This window comes from Lycium barbarum, chromosome 1 (genome assembly GCF_019175385.1).
Source record: "Lycium barbarum isolate Lr01 chromosome 1, ASM1917538v2, whole genome shotgun sequence".
Taxonomy (NCBI): Eukaryota; Viridiplantae; Streptophyta; class Magnoliopsida; order Solanales; family Solanaceae; genus Lycium; species Lycium barbarum.
Window position 1 is genome coordinate 40,875,280 of NC_083337.1, and position 18,367 is coordinate 40,893,646.

The 18,367-nt window shown below is 41.5% G+C and overlaps 1 protein-coding gene and 1 non-coding gene across 2 annotated transcripts; one reads left to right on the top strand and one right to left on the bottom strand.

Moving 5' to 3' along the window:
- Positions 1-5,797: 5,797 nt before the first annotated feature.
- Positions 5,798-6,568, bottom strand: LOC132611514 (uncharacterized). Its single transcript, XM_060325935.1, has one exon. The coding sequence runs from the start codon at positions 6,566-6,568 to the stop codon at positions 5,798-5,800; it is 771 nt and encodes a 256-aa protein (XP_060181918.1).
- Positions 6,569-14,217: 7,649 nt separating this feature from the next.
- LOC132618725 (small nucleolar RNA R71) lies at positions 14,218-14,324 on the top strand. The gene has a single exon (XR_009574281.1). It is a non-coding gene; the product is annotated as a small nucleolar RNA R71 (small nucleolar RNA).
- Positions 14,325-18,367: the final 4,043 nt, after the last annotated feature.

An 18,367-nucleotide genomic window follows, 5' to 3' on the forward strand; every position in this document is an offset into this window, starting at 1 on the left:
AGCGTTATAGTAACCGGGATGTAATTTATTTTTAGTTTGGTCATGTGACTAGGGTTGACTTTGATTTTGACCGAGACTTTAATTATGAAATTGAGTTCAATAGCTTTGTATAATATCTGTAAACCCTCGCCACTGCCTTTTTTGGGACCGTTGATAATACTTACTGACTAGTGAGTACTTGTTGGTGTACTTATACTGAACTTTTGCACCCAGGGTTCAGCTATGGATACGAGATGTTGTGGAGTTCGAGAGAGAGCTATAGGGATCTACTAACGTTTCGATGTTGAGTTGTCCGTAGGCGGGATAACGAGCCGAGCCAACTCGCATGTATTTAGCTAGGCTCGACTAAGCTAACGGTCTAAGTTTGACTCGGCCGATTTTATTGAAGCCTAGTTCGGTTAAGCTTGGTTAGCTCGCTTTAGTCATGTAATGACTACTTTATAAATAAAACTCATCCATTAAACTTAATTAAGTTAGCAATATTAAGTTTAAGATTTTCTATTTTTTAAAAAACTAATTCGATGTAGTTAAATTTGTTACACATCCTTATTTTAGATTATTTTATGGGTGATACAAAATGTAATTAAAATTTTAAATTTAGGATTAAAAATTTAATTAAATTTAATATTATAATTTTTTACATTTTCTGTTGCTCTATTTTTTATTTCGTTTGCTTGAAAATTACTATTTTATGTTCAATATTAATTGAACCTCATTTGAATTTGAGTTTCAATTTAAACTATTAATGTATATAGTTCATTCATACTTGAACGAAATTACTGATAATAGCTTTTTGTTCATGTATTTTATAAAAAAGCGTCTTATTTTTCGTTTGGAGGCAAATCCAAAATCTTTTTAGCCCAAAAAAATAGAAATCCAAATATCAAATCTTCCCTCCAAAGTTTTAAAATCCCCAAATAACAATCCCACCATCCCACGACCTAAAACACCCCAATCCCATATTCCCTTCCCAACCTAGTTCATTTCCTGTTAATGACTTCATGGGTAGTTTGCCCGCTGGCCTCCCCTCTCCCTTTCTTATCTTACTCTCACATTTCATTTGGAATATCAGGAGTGTCATATGTCTATACTGATTTTTCTGGTTGACGTTTTCTTTTGTAGGCTTTAAGTGGATTCGGAATTCCAAGAGAGATGCTATTGATTTAGATGCTTCTTGGTCGGTAAATTGATTTTGGTATTTTTTTATCAATAAACATATCAGTATGTATTTATTTGACTAATCACATTTTTCCCACTATTTCAGACTAGTTGTGCGGAAAGTGAGCTTAAGTGCTTCACCTTGAATTAAAGAAGATCACTGCGTGGCATCAACTCGAATCACCGCGCAAATGCTTAGCATTAGTACTTTTTTTTATTTGATGTGGGACTGTTTTAGATTCTTATGAATTTAAGGTTGTAATGTACAACTCATTATACATGAATTTGTACTCTACTATTTTAGTTTGACATGAGTTTAAATTTGCAATATTGTTATTGTGAATATGTTTATTGAATTTCTTTCACATCAAATGTCTTTTTTAGTAAAATTATTATATGTGTGATTATACGGGCCCAATGTAATTTGAATCCTATTTTTTTTTTTAAGAAAAATTAACAATTTGTGGGGGTTCTAAGCCACCAAAATTTAATTCTCTATAAATATTGGCATAATGCTGTGACATTTATGAATCTCCACTAATTTAATACTTTAAAACATTGAGATTATATTGTGGAGGTTACAAACCATTGCTATTTGCCAATAAAAACCATCACAAATTAAAAATTTATTTTGTGGCGATCGTCGTGGAGGTTTGAAAAAATCGCCACAAATAAGCTTGTGGCGAAGGTAACTGTGGCGTTTTTTGAAACCGCCGCAATTCAATTTGTGGCGGTCGAAAAAGGCCACAAATTGACAAAATAACCCCCACAAATTAAGCCTTTTCTTGTAGTGTAACCTCTCCTGAATAAGCTTCACTTTATCAACAGCCTGCTGAACCATGTCTGGGCCTATCAATTTGGTCTCACCAACATCAAACCAGCCAATAGGTGACCTACACTTCCTCCCATACAAGGCCTCATACGGTGCCATCTGAATACTCGAATGGTAGCTGTTATTATAGGCAAACTCAATCAGTGGAAAATGATCATCCCAGCTACTCCCGAAATCAATAATACAGGCCCGTAACATATCTTGTAGTGTCTGAATGGTACGCTCGGCCTGTCCGTCAGTCTGAGGATGGAATGATGTGCTAAGACTCACTTGTGTCCCCAATCCCTCCTGGAAGGATCTCCAGAAATTAGCTGTAAATTGGGCTCCTCTATCGGAGATAATAGCTGTGGGAACCCCGTGAAGTCTCACTATCTCCTTGAGGTATAACTTAGCATAGTCCTCAGCTGAATAAGTAGTCCTGACTGGAAGAAAATGGGCTGATTTTGTCAGTCTATCAATAATAACCCAAATAGAGTCATATCTACGCGGAGTACGAGGTAAACCTGTGACAAAGTCCATATTAATTACCTCCCATTTCCAGGTTGGAATCTCTATCTCCTGTAATAATCCACCGGGCTTCTGATGCTCGACCTTAACTTGTTGACAATTCGGGCACTGAGCAACAAACTCCGCTATATCTTTCTTCATGCCATCCCACCAATACAAGCATCTGAGGTCATGATACATCTTCATTGATCCTAGATGAACAGAATAACGAGCATAGTGTGCCTCTCCCATAACATATCGTCGTAACCCTGCAATCTCCGGTACACATAATCTGCCTCTGTATCGTAGCACTCCGTCCGGTGCAACTTCGAATGGAGTCCCCTCCTTCTGAAGAGCTGCATCTCTATAATGTACAAGAATAGGGTCTCCGTACTGGTGTCTCTTTACCTATTCTATAATGGAGGACTCAGCAACTACTCGAACAGAAACTCCGCCCTCATCCGAATCAGCCAAACGGACTCCAAGATTAGCTAACTGGCAAATCTCATGAATTATCTCCTTCCGTTCTGGTTGTACATCCACCAAGCTGCTGATACGCTCAAATTACACCTATTAACGATGTAAAGCGGACGTTGTCAAATATAGTAACCCAACAAGGTTGGGGTCGAATCCCACAGGGAATATGGAGAGAAAAGAGTACTAATCGTATGCGATACCAGTCTTTAAATGCTTTAATCCTATTCTGGATAGTTTGAATTGATTGTTGAATAATGTAATTGAATACTTTGACTTAAAATGTAATTAAGGTGAGAGTGAAAGACTAAGGTTTTGTTCCCCAATTTGATTAGATATTATGCTTCAGGTTTCAATGTGATATACTTCTAATGGTTGTTCTATGAATATGCACTTGGTCTCTTAAGGACTTCTTAATGTTTCCCAACAGTTAAGTCGTATTTTCTCTTTATGATTCTTCCGAATATAAAAGAGTTACAATCGAAGAGCGACCAATAATGCCAATTTAGACTTATTCTTATTCCTAAGTTAGTCCATTAAACGAGGGTTAACGCCTCGAGTCATTGTCATTCAATCTTACCAATACTAACTTTCTTTCCCAAGAACAGTTAATATAATGGCTTAGGATAATGCTTGCAATCATCACCCAACACTAAAGTATAAAAACTGAATGAATACCTACAACCATTATGTATATATCAATAATAGAAACCCATTCACATAATATCCATCATGGGTTCCACAACCTTAGCTTTAAAATTAGCTATTCATAATTCTGGATAACAAAGAAAGCTTACAAGTAAACATAATGAACTTACAATACAAAATACAAGATGGAATGAAAGTGAAGTTGTTTCCTTAAATGCTTCAACAACCAGCAGAAAATGACTCCACAAGAATCTATGCCAAAAACTGCAGGATAAAATAAACCAAAACCCTAGCAAATCTATTTATAGCATGTCCAAAACGGGAACAATTTCCAGACGAAAATGCCCCTGCGCATAGGGTGCGATTCGCACCTAGTGTCGCATGTTCAACCCGCGAATCGCGGATTTCACCAGACCATCGCAGGTGTCGCATCTTCAGTTAATTGTTGAGCAGCATCCGCGACACAACACGCGATTCGCATGTTACACCTGCGACTCGCAGGTGGTGTCGCATGTGGTGCCACATGTGGTGTCTTATTTGTCCTCTCTGTCAACAGGTGGTGCCATTGTTCAGTTTTGCTGGGTTTTTTGCTTCATTTTGCTTCGTTTTGCTTCAAGATGCTTCCGGCACATGTTATTCTACAAATTGACACAAAAACATGAGAAACGACATCAAAAGCACTTGGGATTTACAAACGACTAAGTAATTGGCGTCGAATGAGCCGTAATTTCACGACTCATCAACACCCCCAAACTTATACTTTTGCTTGTCCTCAAGCATTTAAAACAGAACTACTATATATGCCAATTGCTAGGTACTACAATGATGATCGAAATCAGCCAAAACATTAATTGTTCAAAATACGAGTTCCCCTCCCTCTTGTTGCGAGACATGGTGCCTTTCCTCAATAGGCGAGCATTAACCAACTGATGCACTTGATGACACAATGTTATTCTATCTTTAAAAGAAACGGCTTTGAATGAGGCGTCAAGAAGTAATTCTTTCATTGAGCCTAGTAATCCACATGCCCTCACAATAAGACCAAAGAAAGTCCCACACACACATATTCATGAATAGCAACTGGGACAAAAGACGAGTAAGGAGAGAACCACTCACACTCAGAAAAGAAAATGTACAAGTACAAAAAATGTGGTGCCATAAGCTTGCCCTTTAAGTATTTCTCCACTAATATAAACACACTTTGTTCAAAATCAATTAGGACTTGCGGGTCATAGCTAAGGTTCTGGGTTAAGGTGGGGTGAAATTTGGGTAAGAGTGACTTGACGTCTCCCTACGCATTTTCGAGCTCGCTTCTTTCACCTAATTCGTCCCTTCTTTAGCATTTAAGCATTTTCCGCCAATTCGTGCCTCCTTTTTCCAATGTCGTTATTGCTTCTCTAGTTCCCCACTTATTCCTTACGTCACAACCATTATTCACACACTTGCGTTCACTGCTAACCCTACGATTTATGTGTACATATACACATCTTTCTTTACACAACTATTTACATATACTTCTTTTTAAGCTACCCCCCCCCCCCCCAAACTTATGCGTTTTAGCCTATTGTAGCGTATTCAATTTGCTTAGAGAGATAGGGTGCTAAAAAGTGGATGTGGTTGTAATGAAAGAAAAGAAAAACAAAGTTACGACTCAAAAATGAGTTAACTAGGATATCAATGCAATGGGTAGGAGTTTTTAGGTCTAGTGGCGGTCCAAAGAGAGCCTAATATCCTTTTTCAAACAAGTGTAGTTTAGTATTTCTCCTTGAGATACTTTTCGGGCAAGTTCTAGATCACAATTATGCACAAGACTAGAACAATAACCTTTCACACACATGGCACATGGATTACTTTGCTAACTTCTAACTACTTCTCAACCCATCATTTTAGACTTGCAAAACATTTGTGTATCACCAAATGAGTCATGTTAGTGTTATTCCTCCCCTCTGAGTACGTATGCAAGAATTTTGGGAGGGGTGTTATCAAAATACGATGGAAAAAAACGAAACAAGAAAAATTTATAAACCGATCAACCATCACTATTATACTTGGCAATGAAAAAGTACAAGTGTACAAACTTAAACATGAGCTATCCAAAAACAATAAAAACAAACATATGCCGCGTAAGCTGTCCTACCCCCAACAAAAGGAATATGCAGTGTCCCCAATGCATCAAATGTAGTACAAGGGATGAGTAACTCACGATGGACGCCTGGCGTCCGATGGTGTCTGATTAGCAGGGAGGACCTCCAATGGAGGTATGATCAATGGAAGCATGGCAGTGTCACCCTCCAGCCCGGGTGTCGGTATCTCAGGCCCCACCGGCGGGGGCAATGGTGTGTCAGCTGGAGGAGCGGTGGATGAACTATCCTCACCCGCCCTCGGGGGTCGAGATGCCCCCCTGGATTTCCTGCTTGCCTCTAGGGAGTGCTGCATCGCCACATATGTGTCAATCTCCTCCTCAGCGATACCAGCAGCCCGGGCGGAAGTACGTGCCTTCTCAACAGCTGGGTCAACCTCCAGCTCCTCATCAAACTCTTCATCACGTTTTTCCTCCTCTTCTTCCTCAGTGTCTTCTTCAGTGTCTTCTTCCTCCCCAGTTGGCTCCACCACCCCTTTTCCCGAAGGCATGGCAGGCGCTGTGGGCCCAGTGGAGAACAAGGAAGCACCGGAAGGTAGAATGGGTGCACTCAGCTCAATATCGGGGACCTGTAATAGTCGAATGTCCTCCTTGACCTTAGCGAGGTCCGCCCGAATGGCCGGAAGGCCGCCTACACTGCCCCCCTCAATCTGCTCCAATCGACGATCAATGTGGCGAACATGCTCCTTAATTTTGTCCTGCTCCGCCCTAATTTCTGTGATCGCCTGAGTGTAGGGTGCCATGGCTGCCTCAATTGCCTCTTTCACAAAATTGGGAAGCCTCTCAACCAACCAATTAACTTTAGCATCTGCTGCCCGGAGTACTCGCATACCCTCAGTAGACACTCCACGGGCTGCTGTGGTGGATGGCGGAACCGTGTCAGTGGGAACTGTAGTGGAAGAACTTGGAGGGTCAGACCTCGGTACTGGAGGGGCATGGTGGGAGCTGTCTCCTAATCATCGGTGGCCAAGTCTTCGGGTTCAAGAATATGAGCATCAAGTGTTGTTCCCGAAGCTCTTGGCTCTGTGCTCACCCGCTTTCGCTTCCTAGTCCCCGGTTCTAATTTTGTGTAATCAATCATTTGATCAGCCGGTAAATTCCTGTCCACCCGAGGAATATCACGAACCTCTTTCCGGTGGCATAGTGTAGTGATCAAACAAGAAAACGGGAGCGATGTGTTCTTCTGAGTGGACCTATTCTTGATCTCGTCTCGGATAATTACCCCCACATCGACAAGGTACCCGGACATGAGTGAAGCAATGAGAATACACTTGGCAATATGTATGTCAGTGCTATGCTTGGAAGGACTCACCCGCGATGTTACTAATGATAACCAGAACTTGGCTTCGCGGTTGAAAGTGTTCTTCTCAATCGGGACAGATGGATCCAGCCATGGTGGAGTCCCTGAGGCAATCACTGAAGCTACCCACTCGCGTTGGTCCTCCGGGTTTTCCATCTTCAATTCATATTCAGAAGTAACCGGAGACCAACCTTCAACAGGGTCTGTTTCGCTACGTTGCTCATATAGGATCGATGTTATGGTATCGGCAGCACAATCAATCTCCTTCCCCCGAACCGAAACCCAACAAAGGTGCTCCAAGTTTTTCTTTGGTGTGCGGCGCGTCCTCTTTGCATTCAATGTAGCCGCATAAGCTGCATAGAATTCCATTACCAGGGTTGGGCAGTATTCAGCAGGCTGCATGAAATATGTCCATCTCAAGGCCTCAAGCTTGCGAATGATGCCCGGGCATTGATCTTGCAGCCCTTGTAGAGTGACCCTTTTCTCGACAATGAGGCCCCGGACTGGATTCCCATCAGACTTAATTGTATTCCAAGTCTTATACAGCTCCCTGGATCCAGGCACGGTGAATCGTTGATCCATTGCCTCTCTTCGCTGACCTCTAGTGACGGCATCCTCGGGCTCAGGGGAGGAAGCTCTATGTGTCCCCTCTTCAGACTGGGGGACGGGCTCGGGCTCAGCCGGTGCCTTTTCTTTTCTCCTAGAGGTGGAGGTTTGTCGTGTGGCTCGTCTTCCTCGACTTTGAGGTTGATTTGATCGAACCATCCTGCACAACATACAAAAATATACCCATTATTTATAGTGTTCGTTTAGCAACAATAAAAAGGTACATATAAGAAAAACAAAAACAAAACATTTAAGGATGGCACCACCCGCGAAACATCACATGCGAGTCGCATGTGTGACATGCGACTCGCTGATGGTGTCGCGGATGATGCTAGTAAACTTGTTCTTCACTGTCAACACCTGCGACATAAGGTGCGATTCACATGTCAAACATGCGAATCGCGGATTATGCTCGCAGGTGAGACAGTTGATATCTCTTTTTTTTTTTTTACGCAACACAGATGCACACACACAAAAACATATTTACATAACTTTCTCCCTTAAGAGCGTTGTGACCCCGTCAATCATTGGGAAAATCTATTCAATTACTCGCACCTATGTTCGATGGTTGTTCCTCACAAACGACAATGACGTTTTGTGACTCAGAAGGTATCACGGGTCCTATTTTACAGGTAATGTTCCATGGGTACTCAAGAATTCCCCATTTTGGGCAACTGATCATATTTCCACAACATTTAAACACTCACATAGTCTTTTAGGCATTTCGTCAAACACGTGGTGAGCGTGCGTCAACTATTAGTTCTTACAACAAATGGGTACTCAAGAATTCCCCAGTCGCTATCTAATTCAGCATCAACAATCACTTCCTAGAAGGACTACACAAGCATGGGTACTCAAGAATTCCCCATTGTTCATCAATTTCCAACAACCAATTTAACACATAAGATAAATCTACCCAAATAACTAATTACAACAAGTGGTATGGCATGATAATGACATGTAATTGAGCAATTAGTAGATACCACTTAATGTAGAGAAGAGAAAAGTCAACATACCTTGAGAGTAGATGAAAGTAGGAAACCTTGAAATCCTTTGTTTTTAAATAAGAGGGAAGTTAGGGTTTTGATGTGTGATTAAGGATGATAGTAGTGAAATGGCAATTATGGGGTGATATAGGAGTATTGAAAGAGAAGGGGGAGAGGGAAAGTGAAGATTATAACTGATGAAAATCAGATACAATCTTTTATTTAAAAAGAAACGAATCGCGTCGGGTCGGGTTGACCCGCGACTTTTCACTTACCTGCACAACATGCGACTCGCGGATGACGTCGCATGTGTGACATGCGAGTCGCATGTTGTGCCATTCCATCGCATATGCTGACAGAGAGTTTGGCTCTTATGGACTGAATTTTGGCATAACCTGCGATTCCCAGGTGAGTTCGCAGACATGACATGCGAATCACGGATGATGTCGCATGTCATGCCAATTTGCATTTTTCAAACTCTTCTTCGTTGTGCACACACTTTATTCCTACACACTTGGACACACATCAAAAACATCACAAAAGTAAAAAATATAACAATACATGAAAATGAAACTTGGGTTGCCTCCCAAAGAGCGCTTGATTTTACATCGCAGCTCGACGTGATACCTCATTGGATGCTAAGGTCCGGTGCCATGTTTTAACCGGTGAGCATCAATAATTTTGTCACCATCAACTATCCAATGGTAGTGCTTGACCCGATGACCATTGACTCTGAAAGTACGCGTCCCGTCATCGGACTTTAACTCCATTGATCCATTGGGTGACACACTCACCAAAGTGAAAGGGTCGGACCACTTCGATTTCAACTTGCCCGGAAAGAGTTTCAACCTCGAATTGAACAGTAACACCGAATCACCCGGTTGAAAATCTCGCTTCAGAAGTTTGACATCATGATAGTGTTTCATCCTTTCCTTGTACAAACTAGCACTCTCATAGTCATGATCCCGAAACTCATCCATTTCATTCATTTGAAACAACCGCAGCTTGGTTGCTTCGTCCCAATTCATGTTTAATTTTTTTAATGCCCACAAAGCCTTGTGTTCTAGTTCAACAGGTAAATGACAAGCTTTACCGAATACCAGCCGATAAGGGGAAGTACCAATGGGTGTCTTGAAAGCTGTTCTATAAGCCCAAAGAGCGTCATTAAGCTTAGATGACCAATCAGTTCGGTTTGCATTAACCGTCTTTGCTAAAATGCTCTTAATCTCCCGATTTGAGACTTACTTGCCCACTGGTTTGGGGGTGGTAAGGAGTTGCCACCCTGTGCTGCACTCCATACTTCTCTAAGAGATTAGCGAACTGCCTGTTGCAAAAGTGAGTGCCACCATCACTAATGATTGCCCGTGGAGTGCCAAACCTCGTGAATATGTTTCTTTTGAGAAATTGGGTGACACTCTTGCCATCATTGTTAGGCAATGCTACAGCTTCAACCCACTTGGACACATAATCAACTGCGACCAGGATGTATCGCATACCACGAGAACTTACAAAGGGGCCCATAAAGTCGACGCCCCACACATCAAACAGTTCAACCTCCATGACAAAATTCATGGGCATTTCGTGCTTCCTCCCAATTGATCCTTGGCGTTGACATTGGTCACAAGATTTCACCATTAAATTAGCATCATGATAAATGGTGGGCCAATAATATCCACATTCAAGCACTTTGGCTGCTGTGCGGTTCCCACTGTAATGACCGCCCACGGGGAAGTCATGGCACGCCTTCAAGATGTCTATGGTCTCAGATTCAGCCACACATCGCCGAATGATGTTGTCGGCACAAGTACGGAATAAATAGGGCTCATACCAATAGTATTGACGACTATCTCTCAAGAATTTCTTCTTTTGGTAAGCTTTGACATCGTCAGGGATAAGACCTGCCACCAAAAAGTTGGCGATATCTGCATACCAAGGGGCAACATCACAAGTTACAGCCAAGAGCCTCTCATCCGGGAAAACATCATTCAACTCAAGATTTCCACTTGGTCTCCCAGCTTCCTCAAGTCGAGATAGATGATCCACAACTTGGTTTTCACAACCCCTTCGATCTTTGACCTCAAGGTCAAACTCTTGCAATAACAAGACCCAACGAATCAACCTTGGTTTTGCATCTTTCTTTGTCATCAAGTATCGCAAAGCCGCATGGTCTGTATGAACAACCACCTTGGACCCAAGTAGATAGGCCCGGAACTTCTCAAACGCATAGACAATGGCTAGAAGCTCTTGTTCGGTGACAGTGTAATTCATTTGAGCTCCATTGAGGGTCTTGCTAGCATAATAAATTGGGTGCATGATTTTGTTGTGCCTTTTCCCAAGCACCGCACCAATAGCAAATCCGCTTTCATCACACATGAGCTCAAACGGCATTGACCAATCCGGAGATACAATAATTGGAGTAGATGCGAGCATTTCCTTCAACTCATTAAACGCCTTAAGGCAGTTCTCATCAAATACAAACTTAGATTCTTTTTCAAGGAGCTTACACATAGGGTTGGCGATCTTGGAGAAATCCTTGATGAATCGCCGATAGAAACTGGCATGTCCCAAGAAACTGCGAACTCCCTTTACAGAGATTGGTGGAGGGAGTTTGGCTATTACATCAACTTTTGCTCGATCTACCTCAATGCCCTTTTCGGAGATCTTATGGCCTAAGACAATCCCTTCTGTCACCATGAAATGACATTTCTCCCAATTAAGTACAAGGTTGGTTTCCTCGCATCGCTTCAATACCTTGCCTAGATTGGCAAGACACTCATCAAAGGAATCACCAACAACTGAAAAATCATCCATGAAGACTTCCAAGAAATCTTCCACCATATCTGAGAAAATAGACATCATACACCGTTGGAAAGTAGCTGGGGCATTACATAAGCCGAAAGGCATGCGGCTAAAAGCAAAAGTGCCATAAGGACAGGTGAAAGTGGTCTTTTCCTGGTCCTCTAATGCAATGTTGATTTGATTGTACCCCGAGTACCCATCCAAAAAGCAGTAATACGCTTTTCCAGCTAGCCGATCAAGCATTTGATCAATAAAAGGCATAGGGAAGTGGTCTTTACACATTGCGGTGTTCAGCTTTCGGTAGTCCATACATACTCTCCATCCGGTAACTGTCCGTGTAGGAATCAACTCATTCTTGGAGTTAGGAATAACGGTAATGCCTCCCTTCTTTGGCACACATTGTACCGGACTAACCCATGGACTGTTTGCAATTGGGTATACAACACCCGCATCTAACCATTTGATTATCTCTTTCTTGACCACTTCTTGCATAGGAGGGTTTATCCTCCTTTGATGCTCAACACGGGATGAACTATCCTCTTCAAGCTTAATTCTATGTTCGCAAATACCCGAGGGAATTCCCCTAATATCTGCAATAGTCCACCCGATGGATCTGCGATACACCCGCAATACCTCAAGCACCTTTTGAGTTTGATCTTCATTCAGCAAAGATGAAAGAATAACTGGTAAAGTATTATCTGGGCAAAGAAAAGCATACTTCAAATGAGAAGGAAGTAGCTTGAGCTCAAGTTTTGGAGGCTCAATAATCGAAGGCTTAGCTGGAAGAGTGGTTCTTTTATCAAGATCGAGAGATAATTTCTTCGGCTCATAAGAATACGAACCCCGGCCAATGAGAGAATTAACTGTTTCAATAAATCCCATCATGTCATCCGCCTCAAAGTTCACCAAAATAGCTAAAAGTGCCTCATCGAAGTGCTCCTCTTCTAGCTGATGCTCCACCACTTCGTCTATCTCATCGAATGAATCGATGACAGAAATGCATTCATAAGCACCAGACAACTTTAACCCTTTGCTAGCTTGGAAGGTTACTTCTTCATCATTGACCCGGAATTTTATTTCATTCCTTTTCGAGTCCATTAAGGCTCTTCCGGTAGCAAGAAATGGCCTCCCCAAAATAATTGGGACTTCTTTGTCAACCGCACAATCAAGGATGAAAAAATCTGCCGGTAATAAGAATTTCCCCACTCTAACAAGGATATCATCAACAACCCCCATCGGTCTTTTGATTGTTCTGTCGGCCATTTGGAGACGCATGTTTGTTGGTTTAGGTGTTCCCAACCCGGATTGCTTATATATGGCTAGTGGCATCAAATTAATACTAGCTCCATTGTCACATAAAGCACGAGAAAAATTATTATGACCGATGGTGCAAGGGATCGTGAAAGCCCCAGGATCTCCCTTCGTCTCAACATTTGATGACGAAATAATAGAACTCACACGGTGGGTGACTCTCACCGTATCATGTTTGACTGGCCTTTTCTTTGTCAACAAATCTTTCAAGTATTTGGAAAATCCTGGCATCTCCTGGAATGCGTCTAGGAATGGAACATTCATTGACAACCCCTTTAATTGGTCGTAGAATCGTTGGCACTTGGCATCCTCCGTTCTTTTCATCAATCTATGTGGAAACGGAGTAGGAGACTTATAAGTTTGAGTCAAGGGTTTGATTGCCCCCATGACCTTACTCTTTTGAAAGCTCTCTCCGGTGGCTTTTTCAATACATGGCTCCTCGTCACCCTTTTGAACACTAGGGTGTGCTTCCTTCTCTTTTTCCATAACAATAGGCACTTCAACTGGTGCCTCTATTTCTTCCTCGACCTCTTCTTCAATAATCTCATCAATAGTCGGCTCGACACTGATAGGTTCAACCACTTTGGATTTTACCGCATCAAGGATCTTTCCACTTCTAGTGGAAATAACTTTGCATGAGGCAATGTGATCGCCTCCACTACCCCTTGGGTTCGGAACTGTGTGACTAGGAAGGCCTCCTCTTTGCGGTGGATGTTGTTCACGAGACAGATCTCTCATTTGTGACTCGAGTTTATGAATCGAAGCGGTGTGAGAGCCTACCACTTCAGTCAAATTTTCCATCTTCTTGTCACTTTTGTGCTGGTTGTCCAATATCTTCTCAAGCATGGATTACATCCGAGAGGTCCCTTGATCATTGGAAGGACTTTCTCGCCAATTATGAGAGTTAGACGTACGGCCCTTTGGTGGAACATAGGCATTGGAATTCCGATTACCATAGTTGTTGTTGTTGTAATCACTTCTGTCCGAACCACCATATTCATTTCTACCATATTGATTGCTTTGTTGTTGTGGTCTCCATGGCTTTTGATAACCCCCTTGATTGTGATCGATATAATTTGCATCCTCACGTTGTGGCTACCCCTCTAGATAAGCTTCCTCCGAGACTTGGTACATTCCGGGAGCATGAGGTGGCATCTCCTCGATAACATTCACACTTTTGGCTTCTTTCTCCATAAGCCTCTTCGATAATAAATCCACGGTGGTTTGCAATTGAGCAAAAGCATGATCTCGCTCATGATTTTCTTTGGCCACCGCGGCAGCAGAGGGACTACCATAAGATAGGGCTTCACTATCACTAGAATGCCAAGCTTGATTGTGGGTAGTAAGCTTGTCGAGCAACCTGGTGATGTTGACAAATGATTTCTCCATGAAGCATCCCCCAGCTGCAGTGTTGACAACAATTTGATTCATGGTATCTAACCCCTTGTAGAATTTCTCGGTGAGGATAGCATCCGAAAATCCATGAGTCGGAGATTGAGCTAGATAATATTTGAAACGCTCCCATGCGGCATATAATTGTTCCCCCGGAAGTTGTTTGAACTCAAAGATCTTGTCCCTAAGCTCAGCCTTTTTGCTTGGTGGAAACCACTTTTTCAAGAATATATTGGCTAACTCGTTCCAGGTATGAATAGTATTGTTGGGGAGCTTTTCATACCATTCCCTTGCTTGGCCAGCCAAGGAATATTTGAAAACCCGTAACCGCAGTGCATCAACAGGAACAACACCTTGAGATTGTTGAGAACATACATGCACGAAATTCTTCAGGTGTCGAAGTGGACAATCCTCCGAAGAATTTCGGAAATAGCCTTCAAGTTTCAATAGCTGATAGATAGAACAATCAATTTTGAAATTAGCATTTCCCGTTCTAGGAGGAACTACAGCAGAAGCATAATCAGCTTCGTCGATGAATTCCGAAAATACATTCTCATCATCCTCTTCTTCTGGTGCAGGATGGTTCACTTGGATTCCCCCTTGGTTTCCTTGATTGCGATTGTGTCTTCCTTCCATGTTCACCTGGTTAACTACAACAGCAAACAAGGTGTGATGGAATAGAAAAAGTTTTAAAGAAGAGTACACAACAATCAGTAATTTCTCAACCGTATTCGCCGGCAACGGCGCCAAAATTTGATACGCTCAAATTACACCTATTAACGATGTAAAGCGGACGTTGTCAAATATAGTAACCCAACAAGGTTGGGGTCGAATCCCACAGGGAATATGGAGAGAAAGGAGTACTAATCGTATGCGATACCAGTCTTTAAATGCTTTAATCCTATTCCGGATAGTTTGAATTGATTGTTGAATAATGTAATTGAATACTTTGACTTAAAATGTAATTAAGGTGAGAGAGAGAGACTAAGGTTGTGTTCCCCAATTTGATTAGATATTATGCTTCAGGTTTCAATGTGATATACTTCTAATGGTTGTTCTATGAATATGCACTTGGTCTCTTAAGGACTTCTTAATGTTTCCCAACAGTTAATTCGTATTTTCTCTTTATGATTCTTCCGAATATAAAAGAGTTACAATCGAAGAGCGACCAATAATGCCAATTTAGACTTATTCTTATTCCTAAGTTAGTCCATTAAACGAGGGTTAACGCCTCGAGTCATTGTCATTCAATCTTACCAATACTAACTTTCTTTCCCAAGAACAGTTAATATAATGGCTTAGGATAATGCTTGCAATCATCACCCAACACTAAATTATAAAAACTGAATGAATACCTACAACCATTATGCATATATCAATAATAGAAACTCATTCACATAATATCCATCATGGGTTCCACAACCTTAGCTTTAAAATTAGCTACTCATAATTCTGGATAACAAAGAAATCTTACAAGTAAACATAATGAACTTACAATACAAAATACAAGATGGAATGAAAGTGAAGTTGTTGCCTTAAATGCTTCAACAACCAACAGAAAATGACTCCACAAGAATCTATGCCAAAAACTGCAGGATAAAATAAACCAAAACCCTAGCAAATCTATTTATAGCATGTCCAAAACGGGAACAATTTCCAGACGAAAATGCCCCTGCGCATAGGGTGCGATTCGCACCTAGTGTCGCATGTTCAACCTGTGAATCGCGGATTTCACCAGACCATCGCAGGTGTCGCATCTTCAGTTAATTGTTGAGCAGCATCCGCGACACAACACGCGATTCGCATGTTATCGCATGTAGTGCCACATGTGGTGTCTTATTTGTCCTCTTTGTGAACAGGTGCTGCACCACCTGCGACTCGCAGGTGGTACCTGCGATTCGCAGGTGGTTCCATTGTTCAGTTCTGCTGGGTTTTTTGCTTCATTTTTCTTCGTTTTACTTCAAGATGCTTCCGGCACATGTTATTCTACAAATTGACACAAAAACACGAGAAACGACATCAAAAGCACTTGGGGATTGACAAAAGACTAAGTAATTGGCGTCGAATGAGCCGTAATTTCACGACTCATCAGCTGCCCATAGATTTACGGCTGAGTGTGTTATGTCCCGTATTTTATACATTGGGACAATCCAGATTAACTATGATAAGTTAGGGCCAAGACCATTCCGGGACTTGAAGCCGGGACTTTTGACCTTTGATTTCATTTTGAGACATAGGTTGTACATGAAATTGTTGGCATGGAACACTTAAGAAAAGTTTGGACCAAAAGTCATATTTGGAAGTTAAAAATCTTACAAAAGAGGCCCTTTGGCCGTGTGGCTTTGAAAGTGATCCCACACATTTTGTGGCCAATTTTAAATGGTCCAACTCATGTGTGGGCCATGGACACTTGGAGGGTTCACTTAGGAGCTTAAAAGATGACTTCTAAGTCATCTTCTATCATTCTACACTTAGCAAAAAAATCAAGAAGTTGAAGAGCAACAACAACAACCATTCGGCCAAGCCTAAGAAAAACCAAGTTCAATTTTAGCCATCCCAAAAATATTTCTTTGGTGCAAATCCACTAATTGAAGGTCCCTAAGTAACGTGGAACTATTGTTGGAGCGATCAAACCATCCGTCTAGTAGATCGCAAACCCTAGCCTATTGTGGAGTTGAAGAAGAAAGGTAAGATTTGATCTTGTTTTATGTGTTGTGAATGTTTTATGCATGTTGTAGTATGTTAATATGGATGAAATTTGTGAAATATAGTAGGTTGGAGGTGAGCCGTGTATGGTGTGTATGATCGTGTAGATGTGTGTGTTGTGATTGGGTTGATGAATTGATTCTATGTAGGATATTTAGTTGTGTAGTGTGGAGAAAAGAATAAGAATCATCAATATATGTATATGTGTAGTGTGGCCGAATGTAGGTCATATTGCATGACAAGAATGGGTTATGGTTGTGTTCTCGGGTTTGGGATTGTTTTCGGGAAAATTGGAGCAATTGTTGGATTGTTGGAAATATTGTGTAAATTGTTTAAAATGTCCTTGAATATTGTTGATATGGGTTCGGATTGGTAATTGAATGTATGAGCGGTAATGTGGCTTGAATGTAAGCCGTCGAATTGAATATTATGAATGTTGTAGAATGATGTAAAAGAGAGTTATTAATGTTATATTGCCTTTCGGATTGGTCATTGGAGTTGTTAGGTTGGTTATTGTTGTTGTGATTGTTGATTTGGCCGAGTTAAATTCTCGGGGTTGGCCTATTTACACGAGAAATGCTGCCCAAATTTCTGTAGAATTGAGTGTTAGTTTGGAATAAATCGCCTAAGTGCCTATGTGTAATGTTTGATATTCGTTGACGTATTTGTAGACCTTGCGGAGCCCGAGGCGTAGGTTGGGATTAGCTTGAGTTGGGCTAGCTTGGAGTGCGTACGAGGTATGCAAAGCTCAAACCTTCCTTCTTTTGACATGCCTTAGTTATAAATAGGCTATGTTACGAGCCTCGAGGAAATTCTAAATCCGCAATCTGAGCACGTTATGACTCTTATATATATATATATATATATATATATATATATATATATATATATATATATTTCTTGGCATTCGTATGTTTGATGTGATGAAATACGAACCCTTATGTCTTCGAAATAATTGATTTTCAAATGTTGCACAAAAAGCCTTGTTTTAAAGAATTCCGTAATTCTGGACGCCGTATCTTTCACAGAAAGGCTCGGATTGCTCTGATATTTTCGTAGGAGTTTGCATGGCGTATGGTGATTATGTTTTCCATAGGCGGGCCCGGCTCGGGTCGACCCGTCTGTGGGTCCCGCGACTTTCCTTTATGTAATTCGGAAGACTTTTGAAAGAATTTGGTATGACTATTATTTTGATTCTCAAGTATGGTCATTTTACTTATATTTGAGTCCATGATAATGATTTTATGCATATGGTTACTTACGACTCTGCTCGTGCGTTCTGTTATATCTTTCGCCGAGTCCCGCGCCGGTTCTGTTGTCGTGCGCACTTTGATATACTCCGGTGTTATGCTGTGTTTATGGTTCACCGAGCCACTCGCTAGAGGGTCGGGTTCCACTTATATTTGGCGTTGTGCTGTGTATGGTGTTATACTGTGTATGGCATCCTGCTGTGTTATGATGTGTGACGGGGATACAGAGATTTGAAACCTTCTGGTGTTATGCTGTGTTATGGCGCCATCGACGGGCGG